The 19,464-nt window shown below is 34.2% G+C and overlaps 1 protein-coding gene across 1 annotated transcript in view; it reads left to right on the forward strand.

Annotated features, from left to right (window-relative positions):
* The first annotated feature begins 3,127 nt into the window (after window positions 1-3,127).
* The window catches only part of neb (nebulin), a 92,079-nt gene continuing 75,742 nt past the window's right edge, over window positions 3,128-19,464 (forward strand). The window contains exons 1-23 of the mRNA XM_055148249.1: window positions 3,128-3,164; window positions 4,869-4,976; window positions 5,406-5,513; window positions 6,120-6,224; window positions 6,750-6,854; window positions 7,094-7,198; window positions 8,296-8,400; window positions 10,350-10,454; window positions 10,553-10,660; window positions 11,730-11,846; window positions 12,127-12,228; window positions 12,319-12,426; window positions 13,007-13,111; window positions 13,205-13,303; window positions 15,401-15,505; window positions 15,618-15,725; window positions 15,814-15,927; window positions 16,599-16,796; window positions 17,274-17,381; window positions 17,765-17,863; window positions 18,000-18,104; window positions 18,503-18,610; window positions 19,123-19,434. Of these exons, the coding sequence (XP_055004224.1) occupies window positions 3,156-3,164; window positions 4,869-4,976; window positions 5,406-5,513; window positions 6,120-6,224; window positions 6,750-6,854; window positions 7,094-7,198; window positions 8,296-8,400; window positions 10,350-10,454; window positions 10,553-10,660; window positions 11,730-11,846; window positions 12,127-12,228; window positions 12,319-12,426; window positions 13,007-13,111; window positions 13,205-13,303; window positions 15,401-15,505; window positions 15,618-15,725; window positions 15,814-15,927; window positions 16,599-16,796; window positions 17,274-17,381; window positions 17,765-17,863; window positions 18,000-18,104; window positions 18,503-18,610; window positions 19,123-19,434 (2,646 nt within the window). The 5' untranslated portion in view covers window positions 3,128-3,155. The remainder of the gene's footprint in view (window positions 3,165-4,868; window positions 4,977-5,405; window positions 5,514-6,119; window positions 6,225-6,749; window positions 6,855-7,093; window positions 7,199-8,295; window positions 8,401-10,349; window positions 10,455-10,552; window positions 10,661-11,729; window positions 11,847-12,126; window positions 12,229-12,318; window positions 12,427-13,006; window positions 13,112-13,204; window positions 13,304-15,400; window positions 15,506-15,617; window positions 15,726-15,813; window positions 15,928-16,598; window positions 16,797-17,273; window positions 17,382-17,764; window positions 17,864-17,999; window positions 18,105-18,502; window positions 18,611-19,122; window positions 19,435-19,464) is intronic.

Genomic DNA, 19,464 nt, shown 5'->3' on the forward strand with positions numbered 1-19,464 from the left:
CCATGTCAGTGTCCAGTAGAAGAGTGAAAGCAGAAGGCTTCATTCTAATCCTTATTTCCTGGTGAAATAGGATTAAAATAGCTTTGTATTTTTTGTCAGTTAACACTGATACCTTATAGGGAAGTTTATATGATTTTTATTAAAAATGTTATTAAATTAAATAAAAAGTTTAATTAAATTAATTAATTAAACTTCCATATAACATATCAGTGATTTACTATCAAAAAGATAGTAAATCAAAATACGAGGGAGGATATATCTATATCACATACACTCTGGTTTCACTTAAACTTTCATCTGACGGTGGAGAAATTATGCATTTAAGTAAGATGGCCTCATATGTATCTACAGAATGGGGAGAAACATAGTGCTAGCAAGGCTTTTTAGTCTAAAAATACTAATAATATGTTTGAAATAGGCCAATAATTCATTAGGCATTTATTCTATTACAATTTTGCAGTACTAAATTTCAAGTAGTAGTAGCATTTTGGTCGTAGTATACTTAAATGTGCTGCACCTGATTTTTACTCTCCCAAAAATATGAAAACCAGAATTGCTTCTTTATAAACAGCAGTGGTCCAATGGCTGTTATTTCTCATTTATACATTACTGAGAATCCTAATTATTAACCACAATGAGTTTATAAGATCTTTTCACAATTTTCAGAGCTGTTAAAGATTACTGTTAAATAAACATTTTTTAGATGTATATTTCTCAGTCTAGCCATATGACAAATTTAGAAGTAGACATTTTGGGAACATTGACTGGTAGAAGAAACGGAACCTAGACGGCAGAGGCTATAAATGACCTTAGTAGCATATTCTAGAAGTTCAAATAGAAGGTCATAGTATTAATTCATTCAGTACTAATATACTTAGCTTGTAATGGCATAGGACAGTTGCTATTACTGATAATAGCTGGTTAGGTCCTTATTGTATTCCTATGGTTCTCTCGTGTCTGATAGATTATAATTATGAAGCCACTTACAAATGTTGATAATGGTTTGAGATGCTTTTTCTCTCAGCTCTGGTTCAGATCAAGAGGTAGATTAACCAGGTTTTGTACAAGAATGATTTTTCAGTTTAGGGAAAATTCCAAGTTAGTTTACTGATCAATTTTTAAGGTTTCAAAATCAGATCAGATGATGAACATTTTTGTTTAAGCTTTGTTTTGTTAGAGCAGGTTGGAGTTTACACTTTGAATGAATTTAACAGAATTGAATAGCTGGAATTAAACAGGGTAGGCAATGAATACCCTAGTCATCAGTGCAGAAAATATTGTAATGTTTTGTATGTTGTGTTGTATTGCTAAGGATGCATTCACATTGTATTTTAGTGCCTGGTTTGATCCTGGTTTAGTCCTGTTGTAGACTTGGTTTGGGCCTGTTCTAGTCCTGGTTTAGTCCAATTTGTTGTTGTGAACTTGCCTATGATCTTCTAAATTTTGTAGGTGATGAAATTGCACTTCAAGATCATAATGTTAAAAGCTATATGAGTTAATGTGAGAGTTTCTTCTTGGCTGTGGAACTTAGCCTTAAGTTAGACATGCTATTTAGAGTGTGCTATGTGTGGAAAGGAAGACACTCTTGGACTCAAAGTGCATTCCTGGTGGTTTTAGATCTACATTTTGCTACAGCATACATTTAAAGGAGCCATATTATGCCAAGTGAACCTTATGAACTTCCAAACTACTCACATTTTTTCCACTACAAAGCATACCAATGTATATCTGTTATTAAGATGCCTACTTATTTTTTCCCCAAACTTGTTTCATTTATACTGACTTTTCAGCCACCAAAGAGATGTTTTTGCATTTCCTAGAATTTTCCATGGATCAAACCTATAACTTGGCCTGGTGGCTTCATCTTTCCATGGATCTAGATATGTTTAATGTCACAGTATGATTACTATATACATTCCAGGCAAAGCAAGAACATCTCCATGAAGACAAGCAAGCGACCATGCACTAGAAAATACTCTGCTTTCACCTCCTCAAAAACATACCTGGTGTTGTTAGAGTAATCCTTTATTATAAATCATCTCCAAAGCTCAAAACCTCTCTGTTCCATCTTGTGATGTCATGAAGCGGTAGCTTTCAAGTTACCCTCTACATTTTACCTTTTGTTCAGTAGACACTGGCAATTCCAGGCCTGAAATTACTGAAATGATTCTAGTGAAGGTATATGGAGTTTAAAAACACAGTGAAACATTTCCTGTATTGCTAAATGATATCACAAGGTGGAACACAGTGTTTTCTGTTTGAGAGAAGAACTAAATATGTAGGATCTGTGTGTTAAACATGTGAATGGAACAAAGCACAACTCCAGGTTTGTTTTTGATGAGGAAACAACATAAGAATATAGATCAGAAAATAGCGTAATATATGCAATTTAAAGCACACTATGTCTCCTTTAACTACGGGGTTTGAAATTATAGAAAATTGGTTTGCTAATGACCAGCACCTAACCTACTCTGTTGACTTTGTTGTAATTTTATTTGGGTCAGTGTAATCCTATAGGACTTTGTGTGAACAGACCCTGGGATTGGAAAGCTGTGCAAACAATCTGTGCTGTAGCAACTGATCACAGGCACAGCCAGTACAATGAATAAATAGAAATGAATAATTGTCATATGAGACCATGGTTTAGAAGGCGTGTAGTCATCACAGTGAAATATAGGTGTGTTCAGCATGCAGCCTGAAATAGACAAGAGCAATCAAGGAGCAAGAGGTTGTGGAAGTAAAACCTTATCCTCTTAAATCAAGATTCTAAGTTGTAATGTTATTTTTGTTTTGTTAATGTATGTAATGTAATCAATATTTCAGTTATAAAGAAGATTCAAAGTTCAGTGTTTAGGCAGGATGTTTACTTCTGGTCGTACTGACTAGATAGGACCTAAATTGCAGTGTTGACTGGTTTATTTCTCAGATGCTTTTGGTTGATTTGTAGTTTATTTGCCCTTGTTTCATTTTAGTTCTCTTAATAGTGCAGTAGTAGTAGTAGTAGTAGCAGAGCTGGAGAAAATTCAACCTCAATCCCTGTTTATCTTGTGCTGTTTCTCCCATAACCTTTGAAACCACATAGTGTCCTATATTTGTAGTATGTTTATGAGGAGTATACCACGGAGGAGTATACTACAACTACTTCAAGTGGCTCTATGCAGCAGGTAAAGCACCTCCTTCAAGGGACCGAGGATGGCCGCTATGCTAGCAATGGTGCATTGCCCTTCATGTCCGCATGCTAGTGTATTTGTATGTGCATTTCCAACCCAAAATATGGAAACTGTAAATGGTGAAACAGGCAACTTCAGCTAAATCAAATACTTTGGATAGAAATCAATATGGCCGAGGCTGATACTGATTGTGTAGACTCCAGTGGAACCGATATTTTTGGGCCTATTTGGATTATGTTGCTCAAATGATTAAATTTAAATGACTACAGACTCACAGCTCTTTTTTAAAATCATAAACCTAAAAGGGAGCAGTTTAATATTGTGTTCAAATGTGTTCAAAGGGAGCATTATCTAAAAGTGGCACGTCGGCCAAACCTAAATATCGGCCTGTGCTGAAGATTTAAAGCCGATAGCCAATTCTTGTGCAAAGTGCAAAAAATCAGCACGATATATAGGCCGATATCGGTCTATCTCTAACTTTGGTAATACTTACTATTTGGTAATAACAACATCTTAATTAGCCTTAATAAAACATGGAGAAATTCATCAACAAAACATTTATTTTTATTATTTATTATTTATATTTGAATTATTCATGCTTAATAACTACTTAATTAATACCCTAACCAACCCTAACCTCTTAATAAAGTAGTTACTAGGCCAGAAACATTCTTAATTAATCATTTGGTCATCATGAATTCTCTTTCCTCATGCTTTTAAAGGCTGTAGTATAGTTATTATAAAGTGTTACCAATACTGATATTGCAGCCTACAACATTTCAATCTACCGTTCCTCACATGTTCTTATTTTTTACTTTTTATTTCTCATTACACATCATACCATTTCCATCATTACCATAATGCTTCTTTTTTAAGCATTATGATGTAGATATGTGCTGCTGTGAGCTAGTTTAGACCCTGGTGACAGGTAAGTTGCGCTAAGCTGCTGTAAGAGCTATGGCTACTAGTATAGCTTATTGCAGTGGTAAAAGCATTAGTACCTGCTTTTGTAGTGATAGTGATTAGGGCTGTACAATTTGCATCATCCTCAAATTAATTTTATCACAATCAAGTTTTGAATTACAAATTTTGAAAATATTTGATGTTTGAAAATTCATTAAACATTGAACATGTTTAATCATTTACTTGCAAAATATGAATTAAAGGTGCACAATGTAACTTCATTGGTGGAGGGTCTGCCACCTACTTGTCTCCATGGAAATGTTTTTGCTTTGCCCTGAGTCTTGAATAAATCTTCACCCTGCTTTTATTTAATTATTATTATATATATTTTTTTATTATAGTTATTTTTATTGCTCAGAAATAATTTTTAAAAACATGCAGTCTTACTGTGAGTGGGGTCACCTCTTCACAGATATGACCTGCAGTTTGGCCTGATAGTGTCACTTTTTTGTCTTTTTTGTCTCCATGTATATAGACGAGTTTAATGTTATATTGTGGAGTATTCTTGGTAAAGCAGGCAAAGGACTCTCCACCAGAAACGTTATATATTTCCCCTTAAGTTTTATTCAGGGTTTTATTAATTTAACCCAATTTTAGCCTTGTGTTATGTTTTTTATATTGTGCAGCCTTAATAGGGCACCACTTACCTCCAACAGCAACCTCTTTCATATATAAAATATATACAAGTAAAATATAAAATATCTATAGAAGTTAACTGTTTATTTCTTGGCCTAGACTGGGCTGCCCTCTAGGGCCGTGAGGCCCAAGGTGAAGGTGGACACTTCCAAGTTCATGACTCCGTACCTGGCCCACAGCCAGAAGATGCTGGAGCAGTTCAGCCACGTAAGAGACAACACAACATAATATTTATATTCTTTATGAGGAATTTATTAAAATATCCACTGTCTACAATACTCATTTGTATAAAGACACATTTGTAGAAGAGTTTAATCAAAGGTCAGTAAGTTTTAACACAATTCATAGACGTGTTTGAAACAAATGACATATACAAAAGCATTTAAAATGAAAAATATCTCATACGCATATAGTATATTCTGTCATTTCTGTTAATGTTATGATTGTATTAAATTGTATTAAATGTATAGATAGCACATTAGATATTCATTCTTTAATTTATGTAGCGTTATGTTATTTTTTTGTATATATATCTTTGATTAATGACTACTTTACTGTTATTATAGTATTATCAGAGAATACTGTTGTAAACTGTGAATACTGAATGTTGTTTTCCCTGTGTGTGGACTGTGACAGAATAAATACAGACAGGCCTATGAGCTGTCCAAAGGGACTCCTCCTGCTGCCATCACGGACACCCCCGAGATGATCCGCATCAGGAAGGCCCAGGAGCAGCTCAGCGAGGTACAAAACATACTGAAAACAGCACTCTTTAGATAGATATGTTTTATATTCTCCTTACAAAGTTCAGATGTCCAATTGATTCACAAACAGTATACACCATAATACATAATTTATGTTTTTATATAGACTGAAAAATATACTTTTGTGAGCTTATAGCCATGTTAAAATGATGTTACCTCATCAAAAACAAACCTGGAGTTGTGTTTTGTTTCATTCATGTGTTTGAGTAATCCTTTATTATAAGTCTGTCTACATCTATAAAGCTCAAAATGCTCTGTTCCATTCTGTGGTGTAGTGATAGTTTAAGTTAACAGCTACATTTTGCCCTAGATAATGTTAATTTCAGTTTTATGCAAATTAATTTAGTGTATGAAGTTTAAAAACACAGTGGAGAGCTTCTTATATTATCACATGACATCACAAGATGGAACAGAGTTTTTGAGAGAAGAACTCAGGATTTATTTGTTAAACATGTGTGCAATAAGCAAACCAAAACTCTAAGTATGTTTTTGATGAGGAAACAACATTATAGCATAGATCTTAAAATAGCGTAATATAGGTCCTTCAATTATAAGATAAAGCTAATATTGTGTAATTTTGTGTCAGGTGAAATACCGGATGGAGGGTAACAAGGTTCGAACAACGAGTTTGTATGACGGAGAGGCCATAGAGATTGCCCATGTCAAGCGTGTCTCTGAGCTCGTCAGCAAGGTACGACTGATTATTACAAACAATAATACTCCTTTTATATGATGCATATACACACACACAAATCAATACTGAATCAATGTCATTTTATTAACTAATATACTATTAAAATATATACCTTTTGTGATTTTTTTTTTTTTTAAAGGAAAGACAGCTAACCATCGTTACATGTCTTTATTTTAGGGTCCAGTCATCTAACTATCTTTTGCTGATTTGCATACATTGGTTAATTTTGTGTTAATTAATATTTCTTAATAAAATAGCCCTATTTTACTATGATGGTGATTTTATAAATAGAATTATCTAACCCAACTGCTTTAAATCAAATCAGAATATTTAAAGTTGAAGAAGATCAAATTAATCTCATTGGAACATAAACTAGTTAAATTCTGTAAGATAATTTCCCCTTTTCCATGTAGAATGAGATTCTAAAGAGATACTAATTGTGTTGTTTTTTATATGCTAATCTAGTTTATAAACAATGAATGATTTTAAGAGAGTATATGTTTATTGTTTTTATGTTTGTAGGTCCTGTACAGGCAGAAGTGGGATGAAACCAAGGACCGCTATCTGCTGCCTCCTGATGCTCCTGAGCTGGTTCTGGCTGTGAAGAATGCTGCTAACTACAGCAAAGTAAGTAACAGACATACATTTAACCATGCAGCAGGTGGCTATGGCTGTTGTTGTGTTCTTCGGCAAGACACTTCACCCACCTTGGAAATGACCTCTTAGTAGTGTTTACTGCATGTATAAGTATCAGGTATATTTATTAAAATTCACTGGCTCAAACAAACTCCACCAACTGAGCTACTGCCACCACTTAAAATTCTTGGTTGGTTAATAACAAAATTTCTTCTTTTCCTCTTTCTCAGAAACTGTACACTGATGACTGGAATGAGGAGAAGACCACGTACTTCCCGTACAGCGACAGCCCTGAGCTGCGTAGAGTGGCCAAGGCTCAGGAGGTCCTCAGTGATGTGAGTAGTTGAGTTAAAAAAACATATTGTGCTTTTGTTTGGTATATAGTTTTAATGTATGACACCCGTGGATGATTAGTGCGAGGGAACAAAAATTATTATTTTTTTATTTCTACCAAAAGAACTACATAACACTGCTGAATCTTGTGTGTATCACTGGTTAAGAAAATAAATTGGAGAATGAAGTAAGTACAGAGAAGTGGGCGTGCACCTGTGGCAGTGACAGTGGAGACTGATTGATAATATGCTCTCTTGAGGTAGCAGCAAGTAGCAGCATTTTTCCTTTTTAGTATCTATCTTAATACATAACTTTCTTACATAGTTAATAAATTTGAAAATATGCAGTTTTTATACAAATTTTGTGCAAAGTCATATATGCTTACAACATTTTAGATTGATGAATGGATAAAATACTAATTCACTCTGCAATTTCCAGTTCATTGATCATATGCAATTTATCACTTAAGGCAATGCTTTAGCTGCTCTTAACTTTGCAAAATCCAAATTACTTAGCTAGCACATTTTCAGCGTGGCTATTATAATGTCTTCACAGTCCATTGGTTCATGCTGACTCAGATGTGTCATATGTAGCCATTCAAAGTAATTAAATCGTCCAATTTTCCTTAGAGACATTATATTTTTACTGATGTGATAGAGGACACATAAAAGCTATTATAGGACAATGGATCTGGGTCAAATATTGTCAGCTTTTGAGGAATTAATGACCATAGTGAATAAGGGTTGGACAATTTGGGGAAAATATAAAATTGTGTTTTTTTTCTGACATTGCGACAAACTGAAACAAGAATCACATTTCAGTACATGTGTGTACAAATCTAAACTACATGGTTAGCAGTTTTCATCTAGAATGAGACAGGATATTTTGTTGTTTGTTTGCTAATTGTGCACTACATTGAGAACTTTGATCTTTTTTGGAAAAGGGAGGACCTGTTTGAGGGAAATGGCCCACACCTAAGCAGAGGTGGAGTGAGAGTGTTGACGGAAACTTGCCTTTATTCAAATCACAATTTCAATTTGATTGCAGTTAATTTTGCAGCCCTTTGGTAAATGTATATTCTTGCTGTGTTTGTCTATAGGTTCAGTATAAGAAGGGTCATGACGAACGCAAAGCCAAGTACACCTCGCTGGCTGATCCTCCTGAAGTGGAACTGGCCAAGAGAGTGGCTCTTCAGCGCAGTGATGTAAGGAAAAAAAAAAAACTTTTTTTGAGCATTTTGTAATTGTACTGGTTTATGGCTTACTCTACATAGAAATGTCATTGAACTGAGAATAAATCAGGATGAACTAGGACCAGATCAACCTAAACCAGTTATAGAGACATTTCTCAAAAGGTTTGTAAACATACAATATAATAGGATGCAGAAGTATACTGTAGTAATACAGTACATGAGAACAGTTTTGCACATTTCAACATGATTTAAAAAGCAGAGGAAATATTTTAAACATTTTACCCAAAAGAAAGCACCACAGTATCTCCAGTATATTAAAATTCAAAATAATGGCATTGTTTTTGTAGTCTACGACACATTTAACAAGCGTGTATTAAACCAGTCTGAGAAAGAACAGAGATGCCCCTAGCAAATAAATATGTAAAGATTTTGAGTGTTTAAATAGAAGAATAGAAGAATAGAAGAAATGTTATTACAGTACTTAGCCTGGAATGTTCCATACAGAGGCATTAAATGTATCTGTCTCGATGTAAACAATCACAGTAAGAATTAATATTATTCAAGTTAGTCTTTTTAGTGGTAAATCAGCAGTAATTACAATTAATGTCACTGTTATTGAAACACCCTCATGTGAAGCCAAGGGAAAACCAGAGCTTCACTACTGTTGTAACCCTCCACCTGCTCCTTTATATGACTGCCTCTTTAAACCCAATGAGCCAAGCATGTGAAAGCAACAATAGCATTCCCCAGCTATTCTCAGTAACACACGAACATACATGTGGGGAGGATATAAAAAGATGACTTTGTTCATTTTATTAACAGTGATTTTTTCAATATGGTTTTTCCTTTACAAGCTGAAGTTAAATGGCTTGCATCCAATTTTGAACACTTCAGACTCACTCAGGATTAGTGACTACTGGTACTTAAAGGTCCTATATTATACAAAATTGCCTCCTGTGAGCTTTAAGTGATGTTATAATGTTACCTGCTCAAAAACATACCTGGAGTTGTGTTTTGTTCAGTTTACGCATGTTTCAGTAATCCTTTATTATTAATCTGTCTACATCTCCAAATCTTAAAATGCTCTTTTCCAACTTATGATGTCACGTACTGGTAATTTCAAAATGATTCTAGTGAATGTATATGCAGTTTAAAAATGCAGTGCAGCACCTGTATTCCTGTATTACCACATGACATCACAAGGTGGAACATAGTTTTAGTTTGAGAGATGAACTGAGCCTAAATATGCAGGGTTTGTGTGTGAATGAAACAAAACACAACTCCATTATAACATAGGTAATTAATACTATTCTTAATTAAGTAGTTACTAAGGCTGAATCATTCTTAATTAAAAAAAAAAAATAAATCAAAATGATGAATTAAATCTTCCTCATGCTTTATTAAGGCAAATTAAAGTGTAGTTTTTATGAAATTATACCAAAGCCCTGACCCTTAGTTCTTTCTTATGCTGATGTTGAACCATGACAGAGAAACAGTTGCCTGTGATAGTTGCAAGCAGTTGTTTTCTTGTGGTTCTCAATCAGCTACATGCCAGGGGAAAATTGCTCTCTAAAATCTATAGGCAGTCCATTTTAGTTTTATGCTTTGTTCTATTAGCTTGGCATGAATATAAATTTAAATGAAAATGTTAAGTACTAAGTAAGGCTATTTTGTTATTTCCAACTGAATTTCATGATAAAAAAAAAAAAAAAACAATAATAATAATATGTATATATATATATATATATATATATATATATATATATATATATATATATATATATATATATATATATATATATATATATATATATATAAGATATCCTTAAGTTTTTTGTGACAAACTAGGTTACTACAACACAGTTTGGTGATGCTGCTATTCATACTATTTGTATTTGATCAGTAAAACACTAAAACTATGCATCAAACTATCTGAGTAAACCTGTATTTGTCTTCTACAGCTGAAGTACAAGGAGGATTATAATAAAAACGTGAGGGGACAGTGGTGTGAGACGCCATACTTTGACGTCGCCACTGCCCGAGTCGCTATGGATAACCTCAGCCATGTAAGTCCAGTTCTCCTATACGTAGTTTTTCAGTACTGCATTCTTTAGACAGTAACAGTGCACATTTTAATTTCATGATGTGGCATTGTCTTTTACAGAGAAAATACACGCAAGAATTTGAAAATATCAAAGACCAAATATATTTCATGCAAACAGAGACGCCCGTTTATGACACGCAAAAGAAGGCTCGCATTTCCGCCAGCGAGGTAAGTACACAGTATTAAGTACACAAGTATTTAAATATACCAGTTACTGGAGTAGTATTTTTATCAGCACTATCTAATACGGAGAAAACCTAATGAGTCATTGCCCTTGTCCTTTTGATGTAGTTTTGTCCTGTCATGCTCTCAGTTATATAAAAGGTATAGATAGACCTGTCAATAGCTGAAATTTTTGTTTCTACGCAATATATTTTGTAACATTTCTTTAAATATACATATGCATCTTTAACTGATTTCCAAAAAGCAGTTGAGCTTTGTAATTCTTCTAATATTGCATTTATTGCAGACAGTCAGCCTGAGCTTCATGACAATACCTCTTTCATTCATACAGTATAACAGTTCTTTCAGTATTTCAATTTAAAATACATTTGCTCAATAAGGAAGAGTGAATATATGTTCAGAGGAGGAACAGTGAATATATGGCACAGAGGAGGGACAGTGAGTATATAGTATGGAAGAGGGATGGTGAATGAAATATTTCTTTAATAATCTTGAAAAGCTTGACTCACTTCAGTAGCTTACAATTTCAGGTGACCAGTCCTGATCTTTTAAGCCCACCCACTGTACTATGAGTCACAATGATAAACACACGTCACTCAATCAATGCAACAATGAGAGCATGAGCTCCTGGGTCATGGCTAACCTCTACACTCACATGAGTCACTTACAAACAGGCTCTATTTGATGCTTTCAAAATGTGATGTAATGACTCTATGGGAGATCCACTGCGTTGAAAGAAATACCCAAACACAAAATCCACACATGTTCAACCATATCATTGTCTGTCAGAGATTGTGACATATTAATCATGAGTATGTATGTATGTATGTATGTATGTATGTATGTATGTATGTATGTATGTATGTATGTATGTATGTATATATATACATACACACACACACACACACACACACACACACACATATTTATATACATATACATATACATATACATATATATGACCTGTTGAATTTTAAACTACTTTAAACTACTCAGTTGATGTGTTGGTGTCATATGAACCAAACCTATAGAATATTCTCTGTTTTCCCCTTAGGTCCAGTATAAGAAGGAATACGAAAAGACGAAAATGAAGTCTGACTACAACACGCTCCCCGCAACAGAAAACCCCCTCCTACGACAGCTACGTTACGCCGGCACGATCCTCAGTGATGTATGTGCGAGAAAAAAAAAAAGTATATATTATAATAAAAACATTGTTGTGTAAAGGTTATAAGCCAGTCAAGGCCTTAAGTACATATGCTAATACAATATAATGCCATTGCAATTACTGTTACCTAACATAACATTACATTGCTTGAATGATTAAATTTCTATAAATATTTGTAATAACAATTTGCGCTATTTTTATGAATTGTTAAGGGTCCAGCCTCTGCTTGTCTCCATGGGTGTCGGGTACTCACTTTTTTTTTTTCCATGACCTCTTCTTACAGAAAGTGTATAAAGCCAGCTATGAAAAGTCGAGAGGTTTCAGCATCAACTACTGTGACACGCCCAAATTCCAGATGGACTCGGTTCTTAAGAAGTTCTCAGACGTAAGAATGTTAACCTAAATACATACACACAAATAAATAAAATACAAAAAACTACTTTACTATTTCAACATCTGTTTGTTTCTTCTATAGGCACATTACAAAGACAAGTATGAGGACGAGGTGAAGGGACACTACATCGGCAGCTATGAGGATCTGTACATGCTTCACTGCCAGAAAGTTGAAGAATTTAAGAAAGATGTAATTAAATATTTATTATTTGTCTGATTATTTTGATACATATGGCTAGTATTGTTAGTCAAAGTAGTAGTTGTATTATCAACTCAATTTGATTCCAGATTCTTACAGTATCAAAATAATATGTTGTTGGTGTCAAACTCAAATAATAGTGGCTTTATATCTGGTGAAAACTGGATGATGTAATTAATATTAGAAGTACAAGGCCCATATAGCTGATTTTTGCAGTGTCAATTAATGGGAGTGCAGGATAATTTGTATTTCTAACTTGGCAAAATATTAAGCCAAAAATGTTAATTTTGTCTTCTTATGTACTTTAACTTCTTGGGTTCTTTTTATTTTGGAAAAATATAGTTTTTAAAGAATACATTCTATTCAAGTCCTCACAGATAAAAGGTTAACAAGCAATACAATTAAAGAACATATGCTTACATTCATTTTGACCAATATTCTACGGGGCCTTGGTGTGTTTGGCTGGGATTTAAAGGGTTAAATTACTTATTTCTTTTTTAATGTAAAATATATGTATGATATAATATATTACATTTTACTCTATTAATTAATTGATTAATTCACATTTCAGCAATTATACAAAGCAGACTATGAAGACATCAAGACGAGATGTTTCTTCCCTCAAACCATCACGCCCGAGTATGAAGCTACCAAGAAGCTTCAGAGTTGTAGTGATGTAAGTCATTTTAATCATAATTTATATAATTTTATAATCTTGTAAAAAATGATTTGAATAGCTGAATATTTGTTTTTTTTGTGTGTTTTGCAGAAAGTTTATCGACAACATCCGGACAAAGTGAAGTTCACACAGGTCACAGATAATCCCGTCATGGTTCAAGCGTTAGTCAACGCCAAACAACTCAGCGATGTAAGTATAGTTACCCTTTTTACTTAAGTGATTCAACATAGTACTGAAAGCATAACAATAAGTTTTATTCATACATTTCTTACATTTTGAACCAATATTATCCATACAGTAAATGTTTAAAAGTGCATTGTGTAACTTTTCTGGTGGAGGGTCCATCAAATACTTTTCTCCATGGAGATGTTATTGCTTTGTCTGGAATGTTTCACAGTATAGAATTTAACCTTTCTATCTTCATGGAGATCAATCCAGACCAAGTTACAGGTCAGATCTGTTGAGAGGCAACTCCACTTACAGCCAGAATGCCTGTTTTTGAGCAGTTAAAACACCTGTAATTGAATAAATGTAAGGTAGTATGGTTTAATGTCATACTGTGGAACATTCCAAGCAGAGCAATGACATATCCATGCAAACAAGCAGGTGACGGACCCTCAACCAAAAAGTTACATAGTGCACATTTAAAGTTTGAGTGATGAAAAATCCACCATAGCATTTAACAACAAAGCAGTATATAGTTTGTCTTGATCAAAATGTTCCACAGTATGGCAACTTATCTATTTTCATAAAGACAAATATGTGATACCACTAGCCCAAGTTACAGATCTGTGGAGAAGCGAGCTAACTCACAGTAAAAAAACATTCTTTTCAAAGTATTTCTCAGCAATAAAAACACCTGTAATTGAGTCAGTGACCATGCCATACTGTGGAACACTCTGAGCAAATGTGGACCAGCCACCAGAAAATTTACACATTGAACCTTTAAACAAAATATCCCTATACAGTATGATCAAACCTCAAGCCAATATATAAAGTAATGGGCCATTTAATTTGACTTGCTATGACAAATCTTGTAGAATTAACCAGACAACATCACATTTTCTACTTCATTTTTGGGCAATTGTTCAACTGCAGTACTTTAAGGTCATTTAAATGTATAATTACTGCATTTCCATGGTACACTATATACATTACTAATTGACCGGCAGCCCTGTGGTAGTTAACGGAGTGGATCGTATTCTCCTGGTTATGCAGATCACCTTAAAATGTGCCCAATCATGCGAGCAGAGGCCCAGCTGTCTCTGTGGGCTCCATGGAAACTGGAGAGCCCTCGCAGAGTCGTAAAAATAGCACTGAGCATTCAGGCAGGCCTAGAATAAACCCAGTGATCAGAGAGGGGGGCCGGAGCAGGGAGGGGGCACCTGTGGGCCATTCAGAACAGTGATCAAGACAAGGGCAACCTCTAGTGGTAGAAATGACTGTCAGTAGTTTGATCAAAGGCTTGTACCGCCCATATAGAATAGTACATCACATGTTCAAGGTTCAGGGGGTTCACTTGGAACACTGTGTACTTGCACTACAAAAAGCTTTAAAAAATATTAAATTAAATTCATATATACACCACAAAAATCTTATTTAAAGGTGAACTGTGTAACTTTCTGGGGGGAGGGTCCACCACCTGCTTGTCTCTGTGATGATGTTATTGCTTTGTCTGGAATATTCCATCACAATATGCCATTAAACCTATCTATCTTGCATTCATTCAATTCAAGTTGTTTTTATTTCTCAAAAATACCTTTATATACATGAATTCTCACTTTGTGTGGGGTCACTTCTCCATAGATCTGGCCTGTAACTTAGCTTAGTGGCGTCCTATGCTTGTTTGTATGGAAATGGCCAAGTCTAATACCATATTGTGGCACACTCCAGGCAAAGCAATAACATCTCCATGGAGACAAAGAAAAAGTTACACAGTGCACCTTTAAGACGTGTTATATTAAAGTGGGAGATCTACTGAAAATTGTTAATTGCAGTTATTCACTTAGAGATATGTCAAATTGGAATATCAAGTCTATTTTCTATTATTGCAAAACATCAATTGCAAAAACAGCCAATAAAAATGGTATAAGGTGAAGTTTTGATATTTTTGATGTTTCAGCGCATTTTCAAGCACATTTTAGAATTTCTGATTGGTTGGCATAATATTTTCATAATATTTTCTGAATGTAATCCTCAAAGAAGTAAAAATTGAATTGAATATTATCTAGCTATCTATCTGACCAAACAGGCTAAATATTTAACAATAATTCCATTTCTTTGCAGCTGAACTACAAAAAGCAGTACGAGGAGATGAAGTTCAAGAACAGCCTTCCCCCAGACTATCCCTTCTTTGTCCAGTCCAGAGTAAACGCTTACAACCTCAGTGATGTAAGTATACGCCTTTATTATTAAGCAACCAGACTACTATGTATTTTGGGGATATTTTAAAATGTAATATTGTTTTTTAATAATTGTATTCATAAATTATGTTTTTTTCCAGAATTGCTATAAGTATGACTGGGAGAAAACTAAAGCCAAGAAGTTTGAAGTTAAGGGTGACACAATTTCAATCCTGGCAGCCCGCGCCCACACTAACATTGCTAGTGATGTACGTATAGCACTTTTATTTTCTTTATTTTTAAAATTTTTTTCTTTTTTCTTTTTTTTTTTGCTTATATTTTTGCTTTCCTTCTTAGGTTAAATACAAGAAGGAGTATGAGAAGAATAAAGGACGTATGGTTGGCGCTCTTAGCATCAATGATGACCCTAAGATCTTGCATTCAGTTCATGTGGCTAAGATTCAAAGTCATGTAAGTCAGTTTAACTTTGTAATTTATATATTAGGGTTGCACATTATATTAAAGAAAGTATATTGGAAGAAGGGTATATTGGAAGAAGGGTTAATGCAATATCCTTATCTTTTTTCAGTTGAAGTACAGTTTATTAATTCATTTAATCTTTTAGTTCTAGCCTGGTTTTTGCCTTGGTTTATGTTATGTTTCTAATTTGAAAGAGTTTGACTAATTATTTAAGCAATTTATCATTTGTTTTTAAATTCAACTGTAAAGGTTCTATATTACGCAAAATTGAGTCTTGTGAGATCAAAAACATATGTGAAGTTGTCAAAAGCTCAAAATGCTTTGTTCCATTTTGTGAAGAAGCACTTCTAGTGAAGGCGAATAGAGTGTAAAAACAGTACCACATCACAACGTGGAACGAGTGTTTGCTGTTTGAGAGAGGAACTCTAAATATGCAAGATTTGTGTGTTAAACTTGTGTGAATGAAACAAAACACACAACTATTTTTTTTGATGAGGAAACAGCATTATCACAGATCAGAAAATGGTGTAAAATGAGCCCCCCCCCCTTTTTTTTTGGAATGTAGCATTTTATTGTATTTTAGTATTGTTCAGCCCTGTTATAGTTTACATGATTTAAACCATTTTAAGTATAGATAAATACATGTTAATTTATCATTGCAGAAAGAGTACATCAAGGACTATGAAAAGATTAAGACGAAATACCACACCCCTCTGGACATGATCTCCTTGACAACGGCCAAAAAGAACCAGGCCATCGCGAGTATGGCCGGATACAGGAAAATCAGCAGCAACTACTTCTTGCCCTATGACAGTGTGCTGCTTGACCTGGCCAAGAAAGCCAACATCATCCAGAGTGACGTGAGTACATTTATTATATAGAAACAGAATTTGTACATTATTGATGAGTGATACACTGCCAGTCAAAAATTTGGACACACCATCTCATTCAGTGTTTTTTTGTATGTTAACTAATTTCTTCATTTTATATACATACAGAAGACATCAAATATATGATGCAAGATATATGGAATAATGTACAAAAGAAAACCCTCCGGGTAGTGATGAAAAGTAGTAAAATAGTTAAAGAGGTGCTCTTCGGTAAAGGGAGCGTCAATGTAAAAAAAAGCAAAACAAAGAAACAGGCATTTTCAATTTACACACCACATGAAAAAGAGCATTTTACAGTATCTTACTATGCATTAGTTTGTAGTATTAGATAGAAACACTGTGGTTTAGATTTATATTTCTCAAAGTTTTTCTTCTCAAATGTTTCTTGAGAAAAATTACCCTCCATTGATGAATGAATGTTGCTTCATTTTTTATTTTTATTCACAGAACGAGTACAAATCTGACTACAACACTTACGTGAAAGGCTCTCCCTGGGTTACCTTTGGCTCTATGGAAGTGGAGAAGGCCAAGAAGGCGGCTGAAATCCTCGATGAGGTAGAGTACATTCAGCATTTGTACATTTCACTAAAACACACACACACATATATATATATATATATATATATATATATATATATATATATATATATATATATATATATATTATTTATTATTTATTTATTTATTTATTTATTTATTTATTTATTTATTTATTTATTTATTTATAGATCTTAATGCTACTTCCTGTATTTTGTACATTTTTCCCCACCATTGATGTAAAACTATGATAAATATTTACCACAGGTACTATCTCACCAAACCAAGTAATAATTTGAAAAAACATAATTACCTACCAATTACACTTTAAGCCTTCATTGACTTTTATTTCTATGTTATAATATTGTATGTAACATGTTTATTGTGTTTTTTTCCTATAGAAAAAGTACAGACAGCACCCAGACACTATTCCCTTCACTGCCATCGATGATCACCCAATTATGATGCAGGCCAAGGTCAACCAGCTGCAGAGAAGCGATGTAAGATTTAACATATACAAACTTATTTATGTGAACAATTAAACAATGTTATGGGTGCAAAAAATGCTGCTGTAGCTATATATTTTAAGTTACAATTGTATGTTAATTAAACTTGTATTATGTTGTATATTTGTAGCTGTTTTACAAGAAAGGCTTGGAAGAGATCCATCAGAAATACTCTCTGCCTCCAGATGCCCCTGAGTTCCTTCAGGCCAAATGCAATGCCTACAACATGAGCAACGTGAGTACCAGATTTTAAACTGTAAACCATTAGTCTGTTCAAAAAGGGCACAAAGAGAATGGGGCAGTGGGAAAAATATTGAATATCAGTATCAAGTATCGATACTGCTATAAAGTAATCAATATCGGCCGATATAGGAACGGATATATCACCCATCTTTAGCATCACAGGTATTTAGATTTACAATGATATTTCTTATTATCAAGTGGTTAATTATCTAGCAGTAACAATATTATTTTATTTAGAGAAGAGCAATTTTACTGTAGCTGTGATATTTGGGGATTTTTTTTATCATATCATTCCAATATTGAAAATGAGATCACTAACCTTAAAAATCAATGTCAAATGTTTTTCTTGCATTTTAATAAAAACATTCTATGTACGTGTTGTCATTACAGAAAAACTACAAGCAGGCCTGGCTGGAGCATATTGCAAAGGGTTACGACCTGAGACCTGATGCCATCCCTGTGATTGCTGCTAAAGCTGCTCGCCACGCTGCCAGTGACGTAAGTCCATTTAACATGTACTAAAAAGTTATTGTGATATGTTATGCAATATAGTACCTCTCATTATGACTATGCAAAATCTACATGGACACAGTATCTCACAAATAACAATACAGTTCTTGATAACAAAAAGGGAATAAATGTGAATACAAAATAAAAATGTGTACGGTACAGATTTGTACATATTAAAAAATATTTCGGCTGTATGCAGTAAGTGGTGCAAGATGAAAATTGTAACTTGACATGACAGAAGGCCTAATGTCATCTATTACATGGGTGAGTTATTGTACAGAAATAGTAATATAAGTTTACAATTGTACACTACCAATCAAAATTTTGTGCACAATTTTTACTTTATTTTTGTCTACATGTCATGACTTTTACATTGTAGATTCTCGCTGAAGGCATCACACCTATGAATGAATTAAAACTAAAACTTGCTTTATATTTAAAACTCTTTAAAGAATTATTTGCCGCATCACTCACACCTACCCCCTATTGTATGCCTCTAGGTCCAGTATAAGAAGGCGTTTGTGAAATCCAAGGGACGCCATGTTGGTTTCCGCAGCCTACAGGATGACCCTCTCCTGGTTCACTACATGGAGATGGCTAAACACCAGAGCGACAAAAACTACAAGAAGGACTACCACAAGTCCAAGCTGAAGTACCACTCCCCAGTCGACATGATGAGCATTGTCCATGCCAAACAGGCCACCAAAGCTCAGACCATGGCTGGGTACAAGAAGATCCCTCACAGCTACTGCCTCCTGCCTGGAGCCATGAACTTGGAACTGGCCCGTACTATGAACTTTAACCAAAGTGATGTGAGTATTAGGGAATTCCTTTAAGGTGCT

The sequence above is a fragment of the Boleophthalmus pectinirostris genome, unplaced genomic scaffold (genome assembly GCF_026225935.1).
Source record: "Boleophthalmus pectinirostris isolate CB_2022bp ecotype Guang Dong unplaced genomic scaffold, ASM2622593v1 HiC_scaffold_1, whole genome shotgun sequence".
In the NCBI taxonomy this organism is placed as follows: Eukaryota; Metazoa; Chordata; class Actinopteri; order Gobiiformes; family Gobiidae; genus Boleophthalmus; species Boleophthalmus pectinirostris.